Below are 18,508 nucleotides of genomic sequence, written 5' to 3' on the forward strand. Positions count from 1 at the left end.
GGTGGGGGTGGGGGTGGGGGTGGAGGTGGATCAGTGTGTATGGGGGGGGTCTGAGTGAGGGGTGGAGGGGGTGATGTTGATGGAGGTGGGTCAGGGTATTGGGTAGTGGTCTGCTGATGGTGGCGGTGGGTCAGGGTATTGGGTGGTGGTTGTAGTGGGTGGTGTAGAGCAGTGGTCTGCCAATGGTGGAGGTGGGACAGGGTATTGGGTGGTGGTTGTAGTGGGTGGTGTAGAGCAGTGGTCTGCTGATGGTGGCGGTGGGTCAGGGTATTGGGTGGTGGTTGTAGTGGGTGGTGTAGAGCAGTGGTCTGCTGATGGTGGCGGTGGGTCAGGGTATTGGGTGGTGGTTGTAGTGGGTGGTGTAGAGCAGTGGTCTGCTGATGGTGGTGGTGGGTCAGGGTATCGGGTGGTGGTTGTAGTGGGTGGTGTAGAGCAGTGGTCTGCTGATGGTGGAGGTGGGTCAGGGTATTGGGTGGTGGTTGTAGTGGGTGGTGTAGAGCAGTGGTCTGCTGATGGTGGAGGTGGGTCATGTTATTAGTGGGGGGTGTCGAGGAGGGGTCTGCTTTAGGGTGGAGGTGTTTCATGGTCATGCTAAGGCTCTTAGTGGTGACGTAGCGGTGAGGGCTCATCCCAGAGTATGGTGGGTGGTGTAACAGGTGTGGCTAACAAGGAGCTACTGCCCCCCCCCACCACACACACAATCCTCTGCTGGAGCCCCCTTCATCTGCCGCCAAATGAGAGGATTATGGGTATTATTATGGGATAGTGCTGGCTCTGTGTGTTTATAGGCCTGAAGCCAGCAACAAGTGTTCGCTTACCGCCCGCAGATGGAGGGAGATGGTGTGTGTGTGTGTGTGTGTGTGTGTGTGTGTGTGTGTGTGTGTGTGTGTGTGTGTGTGTGTGTGTGTGTGTGTGTGTGTGTGTGTGTGTGTGTGTGTGTGTGTGTGTGTGTGTGTGTGTTTCAGAGATTGAGAATATGTGTGAGAGAGAGAGCGTGTGTGTGTGTGTGTGTGTGTGTGTGAGAATGTTGGCTGGAGTGTGTGTGTGTGTGTAGACATGGTTGGGGATTTCCAGGCTCAACATGACAGTGGGCCTCATGTCTTCTGTAAACTCAGACGCTCCCGACCGGAGTGGAAACACTAACAAGGCAGGAAGGACATGCATGCAGAGACTTAGGAGGGACTCCCAGACCCTACTCTACAGTAGAGGCTTACGAGGACCTATACGACTCTACTGTAGAGTAGAGTCTGTGATCCCCTCGGGTTCAATAAAGTTATCTGAATTTGTCACCCTTCTAACCCACCTTTATGCAGTTGGCGACCCCAATTGGCGCTTGTTTTTGTTCTGCCTCACGTCCCTAAACTTGCTGCAACAAACAAATTTCTCCTACGGGGGATTAATAAAGTTATATCGTATCGTATCGTATCGTAAACCATGTTCCTCTCTGCCCCGCCCCCCTCTCTGCCCCCTCCCCCCTCTCTGCCCCGCCCCCCTCTCTGCCCCGCCCCCCTCTCTGGCCCCTCCCCCCTCTCTGGCCCCGCCCCCTCTCTGACCCCGCCCCCCTCTGTGCCTCGCCCCCAGGGCCCAGAACATGTTCCGTCAGGCCATGCGGTCGCCCCTCATCGTGTTCCACGTGGTTCCGTCTGCGCTGAAGTCGCGGTACGAGGCGATGTCCCTGGGGGACGGACGCACGCCGTCGGGCTCCTCGTACGGCTCGGACCGCTTCAGCCCCGACTCGCTGGGCGGGAGCTCCGCCTCCGACCACGGCCCGCCCCCGCGCGTGGGCGTCGCCCGCCACGCCTCACAGACGCACGCCCACTCGCCGCTCCTGGACCACCCCGGGGCGGAGCGGCCGGGGCCCTACCCCCCCGGGGGTGGGTCCGCCACCCTGCCCCACCCCGCCGCCAAGCCCCCCACAGGCCACGCCCCCTCGCCACAGCGCGGGCAAGGCTCCGCCCCTGCCCTCGGCGGCTTCACCAAGAAGGTGGGGAGGAGGCTGAACATCCTGCTGAAGAAAGGTGAGCCCCAACCACACTTATGACGTAGGTCTGACCTCATTGGGCTGCCAGGCGTCACCTGACCGCCGTGATCGTTCTGATTGGACGGTGGCACGCTGTTTGATGTGGAGCTGTTTCCTGGTGTGTGTGTGTGTTCCTGGTCTGAGTTCAGTCGACTCAGAGGAATCCAGCCTCAGTTTGAGGTCAAATGGAGGTCAGGGTGTCGGGAGGGTCAGGCTCAGCGTTTACAATCCCTGTCGGGAGGTTCTGGGTTGGAATCCCAGTGTCCACCGTCCACCTGTAGACCTCGGTAGAGCCACACCTGCTCTTCACTGACCCGATGGTAAGCAGGTCAGACTGAGGTCAAACTCAGGTCAAACGCCATTGGTCAGCAGGATTTATCTCCCTTGCAAAAAAACGTAAACATCGGCCAATCCCGCGGGTGCAGCCTTTTGACGGACAGCTGGCCCGGCCCGCCCCACCTGTGCCAGCTGTCAGGTGCTCTGCTGCCGCCGCAACGGCCGCGGAGGCGGTTGCTAAGCACCCAAGGGTCCCGGTGTCCGTCAAACCCCGGGCAGGGAGCAGGACCGGGACGTACCATATGGCCGCTGGAGTTTAAAACGGAACCGGTTTCCCTCGCTGGGGGGAGAGAGGAGAGGGGGAGGAGGGCGTTGGACCCCAGCCCGGGAAATTAATAAATAAACCAACCCGGCGGCGCCATCTGTCCACACCGGGAGACGAGCGGGAGGACGGGGACGCCTTTCATTCCATTAGCTCCTCGCCTGATGAGTAGGTGGACGGGGGAGGGGAGGGGAGGGGGGAGGGGGAGGAGTAAGAGAGTGTGGGGTGTAGCGGGGAGGGAGCGAGGCTGTAGCGGACCACGGGTCTGTTCAGTCTGGGCGGTGCTCGCCCTCACGCTGTTCTGTTCTTCTGGTCGGCGGCAGCCACAGACGTTGGGAGGGTTCGGGCGTTTCCCCAGAGCGGCTCGTCTTCTGACTCACCGCATCACTTCCTGCCGCTGTCTAAACTCCTCGCTCGGAGCTTCAATCCAAACGCGGCAGGTCTATGTGTGTAGCGACCAATCAGAGACCTTCGTTCTGCTGCATGACAATATGACTAGTGGCCGGTTCTGAAAGGGAACTATTTAACCACAAGGTGGTGATTTTTGCATAAAAAATAAATAATTGACAATTAAAATTTGAATTTGTACAAATTTTAAGTTTTCAAATTTTAAGAATTTCAAATAAAACATTTCATAATTTTCAAAGATTACAATTCCCGGTTCCAACTGTGCCACTTCCTTCCCGGCTTCCCTGTTCAAACCGTTTCATTACCTGTCCGGCCTCACCGTTCTAACCGTGTCACTTCCTGTGTGCGCCACCTTAGGTCCGGAGGGTCTGGGCTTCAGCATCACATCGCGGGACGTCCCGATCGGGGGCTCGGCGCCCATCTACGTCAAGAACATCCTGGCCCGGGGGGCCGCCATCCAAGATGGCCGCCTGAAGGCGGGGGACCGGCTGATGGAGGTGAGGTCACCGCGTGGTGGGGGGGAGGGGGGTCAGTTTCAGAACCCACCCTCTAGTGACATCACAAGGGGTGGGAGGGGGGATGCACCCAGATGTAATTCGGGTGAATCAGTCAGTCTGTCCACTGGACTGTACCTTTAATCAGCAAGATCCACCCAGATGCATGGTGGGTAAATGACCCTGCCAGTCAGTATACTGGACTGTCCCTTTAATCTGCATCAGGACAAACAGCTTTGTTTAACTGTGGTTCGTTTTGTGTTGAATTGTCGCATAAGCTCCACATTAACTACTGAACCAAGGCTTTTAAACATCTAAGTGACTCTTGAACATTGATACGTATAATTTGTAAAGACGTATACAAAGTCTTAAGTAGTTGTGATTTGTATTCTTTAATACGGTCATCAGGGCTTGTGTCCTGGTGGACTGACAGCTGCTGTTCCAGGTGTTTTAGCAGCGAGCTAACTCTAACACTAACGTACCTGCGCAGGTGAGCGGCGTGGACTTGCATGGGCGGAGCCAGGAGGAGGTGGTGTCGCTGCTCCGGAACACGCCCATGGGCGGAGCTGTGAAGCTGCTGGTGCTGAGACAGGAGGACAGCTTCCTGCCGCGAGACGCGGTACGGGGGGGGGTGTGTGTGTGTGTGTGTGTATTGGGATGGGGGAGAGTGATTGAGGTAATAAAATGGTATTACCCACATGTTATCCCCCATCTCTCAAATGTTCTCCATTTTAGATCAAGTCCATAACGTCTGCTCGCTCTCAGTGTAGCAGCCCCGCGCAACATTAGCTTCAGATGGCGTCGTTACAACATTCACCTTTTCCTGCTTCTCTTTCTACTCAATCGCACACCTTCATTCACATTCACCTGATTCCACTCAGCTGTCTCTCTGCAACTCTGTGTGACTCTCACTCTTTTTTATTTCTCTCCCCCCTCTTGCTCTCTGTCTCTCTCTCACCCCCTTCTCTCGCTCTCTCTTCGCCGAGCTGATTTGGCTACATTTCCGTAAAGCAGTTGAATCCTTTCAAACGACAAGAGAGAGAGAGAGAGAGAGAGAGAGAGAGAGAGAGAGAGAGAGAGAGAGAGAGAGAGAGAGAGAGAGAGAGAGAGAGAGAGAGAGAGAGAGAGAGAGAGAGAGAGAGAGAGAGAGAGAGAGAGAGAGAGAGAGATCAATGGTTGCACCTGATTTACATGCCTGTGATTCTCTAGTCTCCACACACCCATCAGAGACTACACGCACATACACATGCACACACTCTCCCCCACACCAACGCATGTGTGTGCGTGGACACACACCTTAGCAAACACACCTTTACTAAAACAAACACACACACCTTAACAAACGCACACAATTGTAGGTGCCTCAAAGCGGCATGTGCGTCTAAGCGTGCGTCTAAGCGTGCGTCTAAGCGTTCCTCTGAGCGTCTGTCGCTCCACCCAGCAGATGTCGGCCCAGCTTGACGTCTTCATAACTCACGCGAGCGTTCGCTAATTCAGCCGCCGTCCCTGAAGGAGGTGTTCTGCACGGCGGTGACAGATGCTACCCAGCATTCATCTGGAGAAGCGACGCGGCTTTAAGTTAAAACACGGCGCCGGAGTCGGACTCCTCACAAGATGGCCGTTTCTTGTTCCGATTAGGCGGGAAAACCTAAACGCAGGGACCGGTTTAAACCGCCTTTAACCACCTGTTTGATGTGTCAGAGAAAGCAGTTCAAACTTTACAATACAACTAGAAATGAGTTCCCACTTTGGTACGTTCAAACCACGAAGACAACTTCATGAGAAGATTGCTAAACATAAAAGCCTTAGTTCTAGATCGCTCCAGCGCCCTCACTGCCCAGCGTTATCACAAACCCTCTCCACACGGCCCCGGCCCCCCAGGACCCGATAGCCCACCATCAAGGGCCGACCGGGGTCCGTAATCAGCGTCGCGGGGAACCAGTCAGCCACTCTGGTGCCCGGCCCGATCGCAGGCTGTCAGAGCGAGCGCTATGCCGGGGGGGGGGGCGATGGCTATCAGGGGATGAGAGGCGGCTGATGGCTCCCTGCGAGTGAGGGGTTTATCTGATGGGGGGGCCGGGCGGAAAGAGGGGAGGGGGGGCCGAGGGGGTCTGCGTCGGCGTGGAGACGCAGAGCCTCCATCAAAGCGTATCTCCCGGGGACAGACGGACAGAGGGAGCCCGTCGGTTTTATTAAAGCGGTGTCGACGCCGTGTGTAACCGAACGCAGACGGTCAAACGGGTTTATCAGCGGAGGGGGTGTGGCGGTGTTTGAGTCCATCTCATATTATCTGTAGCGGGCGGTGCTACATTTGCGCGGCGCGCGAAGGTACTGAGGGAGGACACGTCGGAATGTAACCTGTTGTGTTGTGCGCGACAAGCAAGGTGTCCCCAACTATTCACCGTCACGGAGCCGGGAGTAGGGCGGGAGCCAGCGATTTGGGATCTGGTCAGAGCGCTCTCTGCCGGCGTTCAGAGCAGACTGACCCCGCTCTCCTCTCCCCTTGCTGCCTTTTTTTAGTCGAGGCCATCGATGTAGTAACCTTGACGTGCTGACCTCGCTCCCCTCTCTCCTCGTTCATACACATCCTCTTGTCTCCTTGACAACACATTCGTCCTCTCGTCTCCTCGGCGCCATGGCTGCCTTGCTCATGGGCCCTCTGCCTCGATGCATCATGCTGTGCCTTCATAGACAGAACTCCTTGAGGAAGTGTTGATCCACGCGGCTCTCGGCTCTCTACTCTCTGTTTACCGCAAGGATTTTAAACGGCTCGGTATTGATCTGAACTGGATTCGCCTTTTGAATCGTCTGATAGGTGTTGGTGATGTCACAGCTTCCTGACCGTGGTGACCCAGCGGTGCTCTGGTTACCGTGGTAACCCAGCCTGCTCTGGTTACCATGGTAACCCAGCCTGCTCTGGTTACCGTGGTGACCCAGTGTGGCTCTGGTTACTTTGTTGATCCAGTTTTGCTCTGGTTACCGTTGTGACCCAGATGTGCTCTGGTTACCGTGGCAATGTGTTATAACACCTGTCCGTCTCTTTGTCCCCCAGAACGCCAGCCCCCTGACGCAGAGCACCCGAGACTTGGTGAGGACACAACCTATATGATCTATTTAATGTATATAATGTATATAATCTATAATGTATACACACATAATCGGCGGCCATCTGGTTTGTTGAGGAAAAGGCCTCACCTGCGCTCCCATTGTGTGCTCCAGTTAGCCTCTCTGTTAGCCTCTCTCTCTGTTAGCCTCTCTCTGTTAACCTTTCTATTAGCCACCCTCTGTTAGCCTCTCTCTGTTAGCCCCAAGCCCTGCGGTGTCTGATCACCTGACCCCCCTCAGACTAACGACCTCCTCCTCACCCGCTCTCAGTCGTAATCACCTCCGCTAACGCCGCCGCCCGCAGCTGCCGCTGTCTTAAACGGACGCCGTCTCTTTAAGAGATGCTTGTCTTTTATTGGGCATTAAAAGGCTGTTAGGATTTCCATAAGGCCGTTTTAAATACATAACTCCCGCCGTAATGGCGGCGGCGGCGCTGCTCGCGCACACAGAACAATATTTTAACTCCACATCACATCTGGCCCTGGGCCTCTGATTGGCTGCTGTGTGTGGGGTGCGTTAAGGGCTTAATTGGCCGGTTAATTTGATTGGCTGTGAAGCTGGCGGCCGTCATCACAGGAGCTGATGTTGATTATCTACACAGCTGGTGATAACACGCGCACACACACACACACACAGCAAACAGATGCGAGCGCACTCATACACACAAAGATTGACGCATGCATGGGTGCACACAAACAAACAACAACACCCAAATGCACACAGACACTCAGGTGTACAAAGAGGTGTACACACCCTTAAATATAACACACAATCACAGTCACACACAAACACACGCACACACGCGCAGCATAGGCTTGTGCTGGCGTCCCAGTATCACCAGTAGGACTACAGACTGTTGGATGTGAGCCCACTTGAATGGAGATATCAGGAGCATTCAGTGGGACCAACACAATGGGTCTCTCTCCCTCTCTAGCTCTCTCCCTCTCTCTGTCTTTGCTCTCTCTGTCTGTATCTCGCTCACTCTCTTTGTCTCTTTCTCCCTCTCCGTCCATCTATCCCTCTCTCCCTCTCACCCTCTCTCTCTCACTCTCGCTCACTGTCTTTGTCTCTGTCTCTGCTAAATGTGTGTCAATCTTTCTTCTTTCTTTTGTTTCTCTCCCCTTTTCTGTATCTCTCTCGGAACCACAAGCACGCATGCACACGCTTACATTAAGCACACACACATTATACTCTCTCACAGTAAACGCACATACATAACGCAGACACACACACAAACACGCACATCAAACGTATATACATTACACAGACGCTCACATTGATGGCAAATACATTGCACACACAAACTAACAAAGTAAAAAATCTTTGAAAACGAACACACGCACACTTACACAAAAAGTCATTACAAACAAACATTTACATTAAGCAAAAAGACATCACTCAGTCACACACACATTAACATTAAGCGATAACATTACCGACACAGACAAACCGACAGACACACACACACCCCCTCTGAGTGAGTCAGGCCACAGCTCCCATCATTAAAGGCATCCATCTTGTCATGCACGCCCCCTCGTGCACTCCCTCGCCGTGCACACCTAATGGACCCGTAACGCCACCTCGCCGCCCGCTGGTTCTGCTCATCAGTCAGCTGACGCAGCCCCCCCCCCCCCCCTACGCCCCCCCCTCCCCTTTCTAGCACAATGGCCCTAGAAGCTAGAAGATAGCACGGCGTGGACGGCGCCAGCACTATGTAAATGCTGCGCTCAGACGCCCAGGCCCCCTACCAATTACACAGCGCCCTGTCCTCTGTGCTATGCTATGTTAGGCTAGGCTATTATACACTATGTAGCATCGCTGCTGTAAGCACAGTGAGGGCTAGCTTTGGGCTATGTGTCTGCCGGGGCAGTTGGTTGGATGGTCGGTTCGGACGTCTCTTCGACTGCTCTCTGGTTTGAAACGGTCGGAACCGGTTCTGGATCTGGTTCAGTTCAGTTGCTCTATTTGGTTACCTATGGTGGCGACACAGGGTCCCTTTAGCCCCAGCCTCACCTTGATGATGTCACCACAACACAGGGTCAGCACGTCACAGCTAGTATGTTAGCAGCGTTAGGCTAACAAAGCGTAGCGTGTATTACCATATCGTGCTAAAGCCTTATCTCCAAAAGTACATCCAGCAGCTTCCAAAACCCAGTCCGCTTGGGATTCGCCTCCGACTCTATATACGTAGCATTTCACAGCACAAGGAAACATCGTCACATCGCGAGGGTAGCAAGATCGCCTAGCATCATAAGCTTAGCTGAGCAGGACAGCGGAGGTGTTGATTAATGGGCGCTAGCGGAGCTAGCACGCTAGCTCTAATCTACGCATAACCATTCAGATAGGGCCAGTGGTGTAGACACAGGTTTAATCACGTACACTCACTCAATCAATCAATCAATCACATACTCACTTATTCACACAGTGACAGACAAAGTGAGAGTGATGAAAAGGCCTCACCTTTTGTGACAGAGGTAAGACTGTATATTATATCTGTCTTTGTCAACATAAGAGTTCAGTACTTCAGAAGAGAGAGAGAGAGAGAGAGAGAGAGAGAGAGAGAGAGAGAGAGAGAGAGAGAGAGAGAGAGAGAGAGAGAGAGAGAGAGAGAGAGAGAGAGAGAGAGAGAGAGAGAGAGAGAGAGAGGAGAGAGAGAGAGAGAGAGAGAGAGAGAGAGAGGATGAACTGGGACCTGGTTAGACACAGTGGGAGGAGACCTGTATGCATCGACAGAGCTACAGTCACACCCGCGTTCCCATGAGCAATTACACACTCTGCTGAACCTCCTGCTCCTCTGCTAATGTCCACTCTTCTTCTGCTCTCTGTGTGTGTGTGTGTGTGTGTGTCTGAATAGGTTGGTTTGGACGCTGAGTTAGCGACCAAACAGCTAGTTGCCGCAGCGATTATAGCAGGGAGTGTGTATTTGTGTGTGGGTTTCTGTGTGAGACAGAAAGTTTGAGCAAGGGACACGGCGATGAAGAGAGAGAGATGAATAGAATACATGAATAGAATTGTATGAGGGAGAGATAAGGTGAGAGATGGAATAAAAGAGAGAGGTGACAGGTTTGGATTCCTTTGTGTGATCTATCCATTCATTCTCTGTCCCTTACTCTCTCACTCTCCAACTCCCCCCTCTCTCTCTCTCTCCATCTCCCTCTATCTCTCTCCCCCCCTCTCTCTCTATCCATCTCCCTCTCTATATCCCCCGCTCTCTCCATCTAAGTAAGTAATGATTTAACCTCCCCCCTCTCTTTCTCCATTTCCTTCTCTCTAACTATCTCCCCCCTCGCTCTCCATCTCCCTCCATCTCTCTCCCCCTCCCTCCCTCTCTATCTCCCCTCTTTATCCTTCATTTAGTTATACTGCCTCCCCCCTTCCACACTTCCTCTCTGTGCCCACTCTCCCTCCCCCTTTCACCCCTTCTCATCCCCTCTTTCTCGTTCTTACCCCTTGCTCAATCTCCTCTTCTCCCTCTCCCTCCCTCTCACCCCTCTCTCTCCTCTCACCCCTCCCTCTCTCCTCCCTCTCCCTCCCTCTCTCACCCCGCTCTCTCCCTTCCTCACCCCCCTCCAGAGTAATTCCATAATAATGCTCGAATGACACTGAGCCTAATGATTGAATTCATTAGACGTGCACCACCACACACACACACACACACACACACACACACACACACACACACACACACACACACACACACACACACACACACACACACACACACACACACACACACACACACACACACACACACACACACACACACACACACACACACGACACACACACACACACACGACACACACACGTCATAAACACACACAGGAAACATGCGTGTTCCTTCTATTCAGAAGACAGCTGTCAAATGCAATTGTTGTTATAATAGAGGGAAGGAGGGAGGCATGGGAGGGGAGAGGATGGGAGAGAGAGGGGAGCGAGAGAGATAAAGGGTGGAAGTGAGATAGCTGGAGAGGGAGCAAGCCATAGGAAACAGACAGAGAGAGGGAGAGGGAGAGTTTTCATGTAAAGTACGTTGTCGCCTGCAGGGCTACAACACAGATTAATACGGCTTCAATCAACTGTGTGTGTGTGTGTGTGTGTGTGTGTGTGTGTGTGTGTGTGTGTGTGTGTGTGTGTGTGTGTGTGTGTGTGTGTGTGTGTGTGTGTGTGTGTGTGTGTGTGTGTGTGTGTTGTCGTCAGTGTAGTTCAATTGAAATTGCCTTCTCGTCATGGAAATTGGATAAAACTTTTCTTTAAATGCTATTACTTGTGTCTCTCTCTCTGTCTCTCTCTCTCTCTCTGTCTTCTCTCTGCGGTTTTTCCGTTGGATGTATTGTAGAATTTGACTAGACGTAGGTGCATTTGTATTGTTCCAAGGTTTGAAGGTTATTAGTTTCTATCATAAGGTTGCAGGTTTGAATTGGGCCTTTGGTTTGTTTGTTTTGCGTTAGTTAACTCTTTATCGCTGATCGGTGAATGATGATGGCTTCACTCTGTTGTATCAATTGTATAATTTTCTTAAAGGACAATTCCGGTATTTTGAACATTGAGCCTCCTTTCTGGTTCGTCTAGGATGAAATAGAGTTGTTGACACCGAGATTTTTACTTTACTATCAACAAGTATCGTAACGAAATACCGTTTCTGTCGTGTTTTATTTGGCATTTTGTAAATCCATTGATTTCGGTTGGAAGACTCATTGCTCGTTGACCGGAAAGGGGCTGGTTGTAGCCTTTTCGCTCAGGTCTCCGTCTCAACAGTAGGGCTAAAACAGAGCCGAAAGACAACAACAAGCCCCCCTTTCCATTTCCGGTCAACGAGCAATGAGTCTTCAAACCGAAATCAATGGATTTACAAAATGCCAAATAAAACATGACAGAAACTGTATTTCGCTGTGATACTTGATTTGGAACATCAACGAACACCACTAATCACTCGCGTTGTTTTAAGGACAGGTTTGTGAATGCCCGTAGCAAGCCATTGTGAAGGAGGCAGGGATCAAAATTAGCCAAATTCCCGAGACAGGACCAATAGTCCAAATTTCGGTGTCAACCACTCTATTTCATCCTAGACAAACCAGAAAGGGGGCTCAATGTTCAAAGTACCGGAATTGTTCTTTAAGTACAATGTTGGTTTCAAGACTGAATCGTTGGAAATTGTCGAATTTAAATAAATAACACAATATTTTGCTTTCTCCCCTCCCTCCCAACTCCCTCCCCCTATCTCCTTCTCCTCTCCCTCCCCCCCTCTCTCCCCCTTTCCCCTATCCCACTCTCGCCTCGACCCTCTCCCCCCCTCCCTCTCCCCCTTCCTCCCTATCCCTCTCTCTCGCCTCGACCCTCTCCCTCTCCCCCCCTACCTCTCCCCCTTCCTCCCTATCCCTCTCTCTCGCCTCGACCCTCTCCCTCTCCCCCCCTACCTCTCCCCCTTCCTCCCTATCCCTCTCTCTCGCCTCGACCCTCTCCCTCTCCCCCCCCCTCCCTCCCCCCCTCTCTCTCCCCTCAGAAGCTGGAGGAGGAGGAGCTGGTCCTGACCCCGGACGGGACCCGGGAGTTCCTGACCTTCGAGATCCCGCTGAGCGACTCGGGTTCTGCCGGGCTGGGGGTCAGCGTGAAGGGGAACCGCTCCAAGGACAACCACGCCGACCTCGGCATCTTCGTCAAGTCCATCATCAACGGGGGCGCCGCTTGCAAGGTAGGACGCCTCCGAGAATTCACTGCGTTTTTGTGTCGCACGTGATACTTGCGAGGTAGGGGTCTCATGCCTGGTTCTTCCGGTGTCACCTCCTTTGTCCCATCCTGGGTCACTTCCTGCCTCATTTCCTGTGTCACGTCCTGGAACACTTCCTGTGTGACTTCCTGTCTCACTTCCTGTGCCACTTCCTGCGCCCCCAGGACGGCCGGCTGCGGGTCAACGACCAGCTGATCGCGGTGAACGCTGAGTCCCTACTTGGCAAGACCAACCAGGACGCCATGGAGACGCTGCGCAAGTCCATGTCCACCGAGGGCAACAAGAGGGGCATGATCCAGCTCATCATCGCCCGGCGCGTCCCCAAGCACGGAGAGGTAGGGCCCCAACCCCAGCCTGACCACTCACTGTGTGTCTCTGTGGGGATTAGGTTCAGATCTTTGTGTGTGTGCGTGTGAATGAGGTTCAGGTGTGTGTGTGTGTGTGTGTGTGTGTGTGTGCGCCTTTTGTGTCTGCACTGTATGATCACAATAGTTTCCATACTTTTGGGCGTTTAAATCTCTGGCGATGGATGTTGGCATTAGCGTCATGTTGTGCTCCGTGGCGATGGGCTTTTTAGAGGAGAGAGGTCAAGAGATGAAACCCGCAAGGCATCATAGCCCCACGCCAGGCTCCGCCCACACCAGGCCCCGCAAATGCTAGGCCCCGCCCACGCCAGGCCCCGCCCACGTGAAACCTTGCTATGCTCCGAGCGCCCCGGGTTCTCCGTTCAGACCAGGGAACCCAGGTGTAGTGGTTCAGTTTCTGGTTCCTCGGACGTCTCTGCTGTTCTGTCCTCAGCCCCCAGCAAGGGCTTCTGGGAAATAAAACGCTGGAACCCGATTAAATAATAACAGCAGCGGCCACCACGCACACGCCCCCTCCACACCGCTCCCTGTGTGTGTGTCTGTTTGTGTCTGGGTGGGTGGGTGCGTGTATGCGTGCGTGTATGCCTGTGTGCTTGTGTGTGTTTATATGCCTGTGTGTGCGTGTAAGCCTGTGTGTGCTTGTGTCTGTGTGTGTGTGTGTGTGTGTGTGTGTGTGTGTGTGGAGTGTAGTTGGGTGTAAGTGTATTAGGATGTGTGTGGGCACTTTGTGTTGTGTATATAAACGGTGTCTGCGTTTACTTTATAGATCAGTGTGTGGTGCTGCTGGGTTTCTTCCTCTGTCTGAACGCTTTATTGATCCAATCTGGAGACACGCAGGGCTGGAGCAGCCGGGTGTGTGTGTGTGTGTCAGACCGCATACCTTCCCAGCATGAAGGCTATCACACCTGTACTTCTCTCTTTCTTTCTTTCTTTCTTTCTTTCTTTCTTTCTTTCTTTCTTTCTTTCTTTCTTTCTTTCTTTCTCTCTTCCCCCCCCCCCCTAATCAGTATTCGTGTCCAGTCAGCCTGCCTTCCTCTACAGTAATTATAGAGCTGAATATTCAGCCGCCAGCAAACAGCCAATCCCCCGGGGTTATTACCCACCTGCACCCCCCCTCTCAGCCTGGCCACTTCATTACCCAGGAGCCACGCCCCCTCGGCGTCGCCATGGGAACCCACGTTCCTCTGAGCAGGGCTGTTGGTTCCGTAGGTTCTGAGTCGATGGTTTGATGCGTAAATGGTTTGCGCTTCACGACTTCCTAACTTTTCGTACTATTGGCTTTTGGACTATAAATATTCATATATCACAAGGTGGTTTTATTTATATCTTCAATACAACCAAATGAGAAAAGGGGGAAAGGAAAATGAATGCTAACATCGAAAAACAACAACTATTAACAATAAACAACAATTAAATAGACAAATAACGATCTCTAATTATTATTATTAAGAAGATCGCCAAATTATTATTTTTCTTCAGCAAGAAGACAAATTTCTTCAGTTGGAAACATTTCAACTGATCTGTAAGAATCTCAGTTCTCTTCCTCTTTAAATATACTCTAACCATACTCTCAGTTTTCTCTAACTATACTCTAACTATACTTTCACTATTCTCATTATACTCTCACTATACGCTCACTCTACTCTCACTATACTATCACTATACTCTAACTACACTCTAACTATTCGCTCACTACTCTAACTATACTCTCACTATACTCTCACTATACGCTCACTCTACTCTCACTCTACTCTCACTATAATCTAACTATGCGCTCACTCTACTCTCACTATATTCTTACGAAACTCTATACTCTCATAATAATCCTGTTAGTACTGAACCCCTGGTCCTTGGTAGATGACCCTGATGGTCTGTGTCAGGGTCTCGTACCCCGATCAGGCAGGTCTGTAGGTATGCTAACGCTACACACGCTCAGAACAACCTCAACAGGAGGTTTTTCAAAGTAAAAGTCCTGTCTCTTCTGGAACGTAGCATCAGCATTCTGCTCAGGACCGCAGGATGTTTCCTGAGTGAGACTGACTGTTTACTCAGAGGTTACCACGGCAACCATGCACCATTGCGACAGAGCTCTGTCTCTCTTTCTTTTTCTCTTTCTCTCTCTCTCTCTCTCTCGTTTACCTTTAAGAGTGATCCTATTAGCTCTGGAGTGGATAGCCCCGCCGCGGCGTGGCTATTGATTAGGCTAATTTGGTCACAGTATCGATCGCGTTATCGCTGTCCGTCCAGGGCCAGTCGTCATTGTAATTGTTGGTAATTGTTGTGGCTGGGGCTGTCACCACACAGCAGGGGGTCAATACCCATCCCAGGGACACACACACACACAAACACACACACACACACACACACTTTATCTCGAAGTGACGGGTCACTTCCTGTCGGCCTAATTGAGCTGAGTGTCATCACCTTCCCGAGGGACACGAGGATGCTAGCTGGCTATCATGTGCCTCAGCTGACACTATAGCCAGCAGCGCTCTATTGGAAATCAATGCTCAGTTAGCCTAGCTGCTACGCTAGTAGATTTAGTGACTTCCTGTTATTATCCAATTTCCATTCTTCTTAGAGGGAAATAATTGTCAATTCATGAAACGTTGTGATTTAACTTAAACAATCCGGTCACTCTGTCCGCTGTTTGGAACAGCTCAAGGGTTCGGTTGCATTTGAACTCCCGACGGTTTTGACGCGAAAATAAGCTAACATAATTACATGTCTGTTCTTTCATAGCTTTTTCATTCATACTTTTCTTTATGATTATAACAACCGTTAGTTTAAGGTTGTTATCGTCTACACATTTTGCAGTGCTCTAAATGAAGGAGCTCCAGCAGAGTGCAGTTCACTTACCGGCCAGAGGGGGCAATGATGAGGCGCAATGTCTCTTTCTTACACCTTTATGTACCGTTGACTGTTGCATTTTGTGTGTTATCATTTATTGTTGTTTTTTTGGAAGATTCTAATTGTTTATTTGAATTGTGTATTTGATCCACAATCGGCTCTCTCATACACAGACGAGTGCTGTTCTTCCTGAGGTCAAAAATTCCAAATTGCATTTACTTTTTCACATACAATCATGCATTCACACAGCATACAACAAGAAGAAAACATTCAACAAAAAGAGGAAATGAAAATCATTACTTGATTTAAGTTGGTTAATATTATTATTATTATTCTAATCATTTGTTATTTTGCATTTTTGTGAGATACTGCATATGATCAAGATGAACAGAAGATTCACGTTTTAAATATGCTGTTCGTCTTCCCCCTCATTTTCCCTCTCTCCCCTCCCCCGCCCCCCCAGCTGGACCCCCCCGGCAGTCCGCACGCCTCCCAGCAGGCCTTCAGCTCCTCGCTGGACGACCACGAGCGCCGCATCTCCCACTCGCTGTACGGGGGCCTGGAGGGTCTGGATGACAACCTGCTGCCCCGCCCCGGGGGGGCCCTGCCCCGCACCGCCGGTAAGCCCCGCCCCCGCGCAACCCCCCCAACACACTTCCTGTACCCTTTCCAAGAGCCAATCACGTCTTGCTACCTAGCTCACCATAAACCGTGTCAAAAAGGGTGTGTGTGTGTGTGTGTGTGTGTGTGTGTGTGTGTGTGTGTGTGTGTGTGTGTGTGTGTGTGTGTGTGTGTGTGTGTGTGTGTGTGTGTGTGTGTGTGTGTGTGTGTCGGAGGGCTCGAAAGCCCCCCGGGCTTTGGGCGGGTATTGATGATGTCATCAGCCCGCGACCAGGCCGTCGTGAGTGGAGGCGGGAGAATAAGCTCCTCCCATTGATCATCACCTGAACGGCACATTAGACGCGTCGGCCGCCGGGTTTCACTCAGAATAGCAGGTTGTGGGTTTGAATCCCGGGGGTGGGCGCCGGTACTAGCCCCGCCCCCTCGCCCATCGATCCTCCGCCTCCATCTATTATTTCATGGCTGTTTTATTTAATCCCCGGGCCGGGCGGCGAGCGCGGACATCTAATGAATAGAGAGCGTGTGTTTCCCTAGCCACCTGTATAATTCATATTCCTTCATTATCTCCTCGTTCATCTCCTCTCCTTCCCGCTCTCTGCTCTCCTCGCCGCCGCCGCCGCTAATTCATCAGATTTATGTCCGGACCCCAGTCTGCTCGTCCTCAGGGCCGTTACTCTTGTGTGTGCTTTTAAAATAAAGTGCAATTTTATAAATCATGAGTGAAAATACTACTTAGACCAAGTGTTTGTGTGTGTGTGTGTGTGTGTGTGTGTGTGTGTGTGTGTGTGTGTGTGTGTGTGTGTGTGTGTGTGTGTGTGTGTGTGTGTGTGTGTGTGTGTGTGTGTGTGTGTGTGGAGGTGATGTAAGGACACTGATTCGGCCTTGATTTTACAGTCAGTGTCATTGGGGGAGAAAGAGAGAGATTTATCCACAGAGAGATTAATGGAATGCGGCCTTCCCTCTAAAGCCATTACCCGATGACACCGGTGATCACAAGATTTGGAACTCGCCGAAATGTTGTTGAATTGCGTCATAACTCTAACTAAGAACAGCAGCTCTTTATTTCAGACTGTCAATCACTGTGAGGAATGCTGTTCACTATGTAGTCATGTTAAGGAGCAGGTAGGGTTTAGAAAGTACAGAGAAGGGTAATTTAGGAGCGATTAGGGGTTATCTTGTTCTAGGATGACTACATGTTTGCCTTTGGAAACTGGGTATCCAACCCAGAACCCTGGCACTTAGCACTAGACTGTTGAGCCCCAGAGGGTGAAGACAGTGTGAACCTTCCCCGGCTCAGACGGTAGTTCCTCCCTGTGTTCCGCTCGTTACTGCTACCTCTGGGGTCGTGCTAATTAGTAAATGCTTCTGATTGGTTTACAAACAGCAGGGGTGGGGCTTTTTCACCTGGGTTCCAGCGACTAGAAGGGGGGGGGGGGGGGGAGCCTAATGTAATTACCCTCCAGCTTCACGCTAATGAAAATAACAACCAGGCAGCCGAAGCTCATCACCGAGCTCAGTGATGTGGTTGTGTGAGGGGGGCGGGGCTGAGGTGGAGGTTAGTCTGTCCTCCGCTGGAAGGGGAGGGGGGGCCCCTCATCAACAATCGCATAGGCGACACGAAGCCGGAACGCTGAGTGAGTGAGTGCGTGCAAGAATGCTTGCGTGAGTGAGAGAGAGAGCGAGCGTGTGAGTGAGCCAGTGAGTGAGTGTGTGCGTGGACGTGCGTGCGTGAGCGAGTGAGTGCTCTCTGCCGGATGGCGTTCATTAATAACTCAGGTGTTGGCCGGGGTTCCGCTTCCTGCTAATCAGCGTCTGATTGGTTCCCCCGTTTTGCTGTGAATGTCAACAACAACAACAACAACAACAACAACAGAATGAGACGTCCTCTGTTCAGGGGGGTCACCTGCCGAGGTGAGATGGAGGTCGTGGTGCGAGGCTGAGAGCCTCTGTGGTTGTCAAAGGTAGGCTGGACAGGCAGACAGAGAGGCAGGCAGACAGACGGGATGACAAGTGGTGAGACAGAGACAGCATGAGCTTAACTTTAACATCAGACCATAATAACCACAGCCTACTGGGCCGCCAGACCATAATAACCACAGCCTACTGGACCGCCAGACCATAATAACCACCCCACGCCCTGCAGCGACCCGTCTCATATCGGCTGACCGGGTTCATAAACAGGGCATGACCCTTGGCCTCAAGGTCAAAGCACAGTGTAATCTCCTGAATCGCCGTGGTTACGGTCGTCATGGCGGCTGGAGGATTTCATCTCTAATCTTCGGGATGAGCAGAACTTTACCTTAGAGTTAGCGTACTGAT

General features: G+C 51.9%; 1 protein-coding gene across 3 annotated transcripts in view; it reads left to right on the top strand.

Moving 5' to 3' along the window:
- The window catches only part of pard3ab (par-3 family cell polarity regulator alpha, b), a 109,824-nt gene that overhangs the window by 48,085 nt on the left and 43,231 nt on the right, over positions 1 to 18,508 (top strand). For 2 of the 3 annotated variants that reach the window (XM_056596103.1, XM_056596105.1), the window contains exons 9-15: positions 1,582 to 2,018; positions 3,384 to 3,523; positions 4,011 to 4,139; positions 6,573 to 6,608; positions 12,129 to 12,317; positions 12,518 to 12,688; positions 16,032 to 16,188. In XM_056596103.1, coding sequence (XP_056452078.1) covers positions 1,582 to 2,018; positions 3,384 to 3,523; positions 4,011 to 4,139; positions 6,573 to 6,608; positions 12,129 to 12,317; positions 12,518 to 12,688; positions 16,032 to 16,188 — 1,259 coding nt within the window. The remainder of the gene's footprint in view (positions 1 to 1,581; positions 2,019 to 3,383; positions 3,524 to 4,010; positions 4,140 to 6,572; positions 6,609 to 12,128; positions 12,318 to 12,517; positions 12,689 to 16,031; positions 16,189 to 18,508) is intronic. The other variant, XM_056596104.1, reaches the window with a different exon arrangement.

Source organism: Gadus chalcogrammus, chromosome 8 (genome assembly GCF_026213295.1).
Source record: "Gadus chalcogrammus isolate NIFS_2021 chromosome 8, NIFS_Gcha_1.0, whole genome shotgun sequence".
Taxonomy (NCBI): domain Eukaryota; kingdom Metazoa; phylum Chordata; class Actinopteri; order Gadiformes; family Gadidae; genus Gadus; species Gadus chalcogrammus.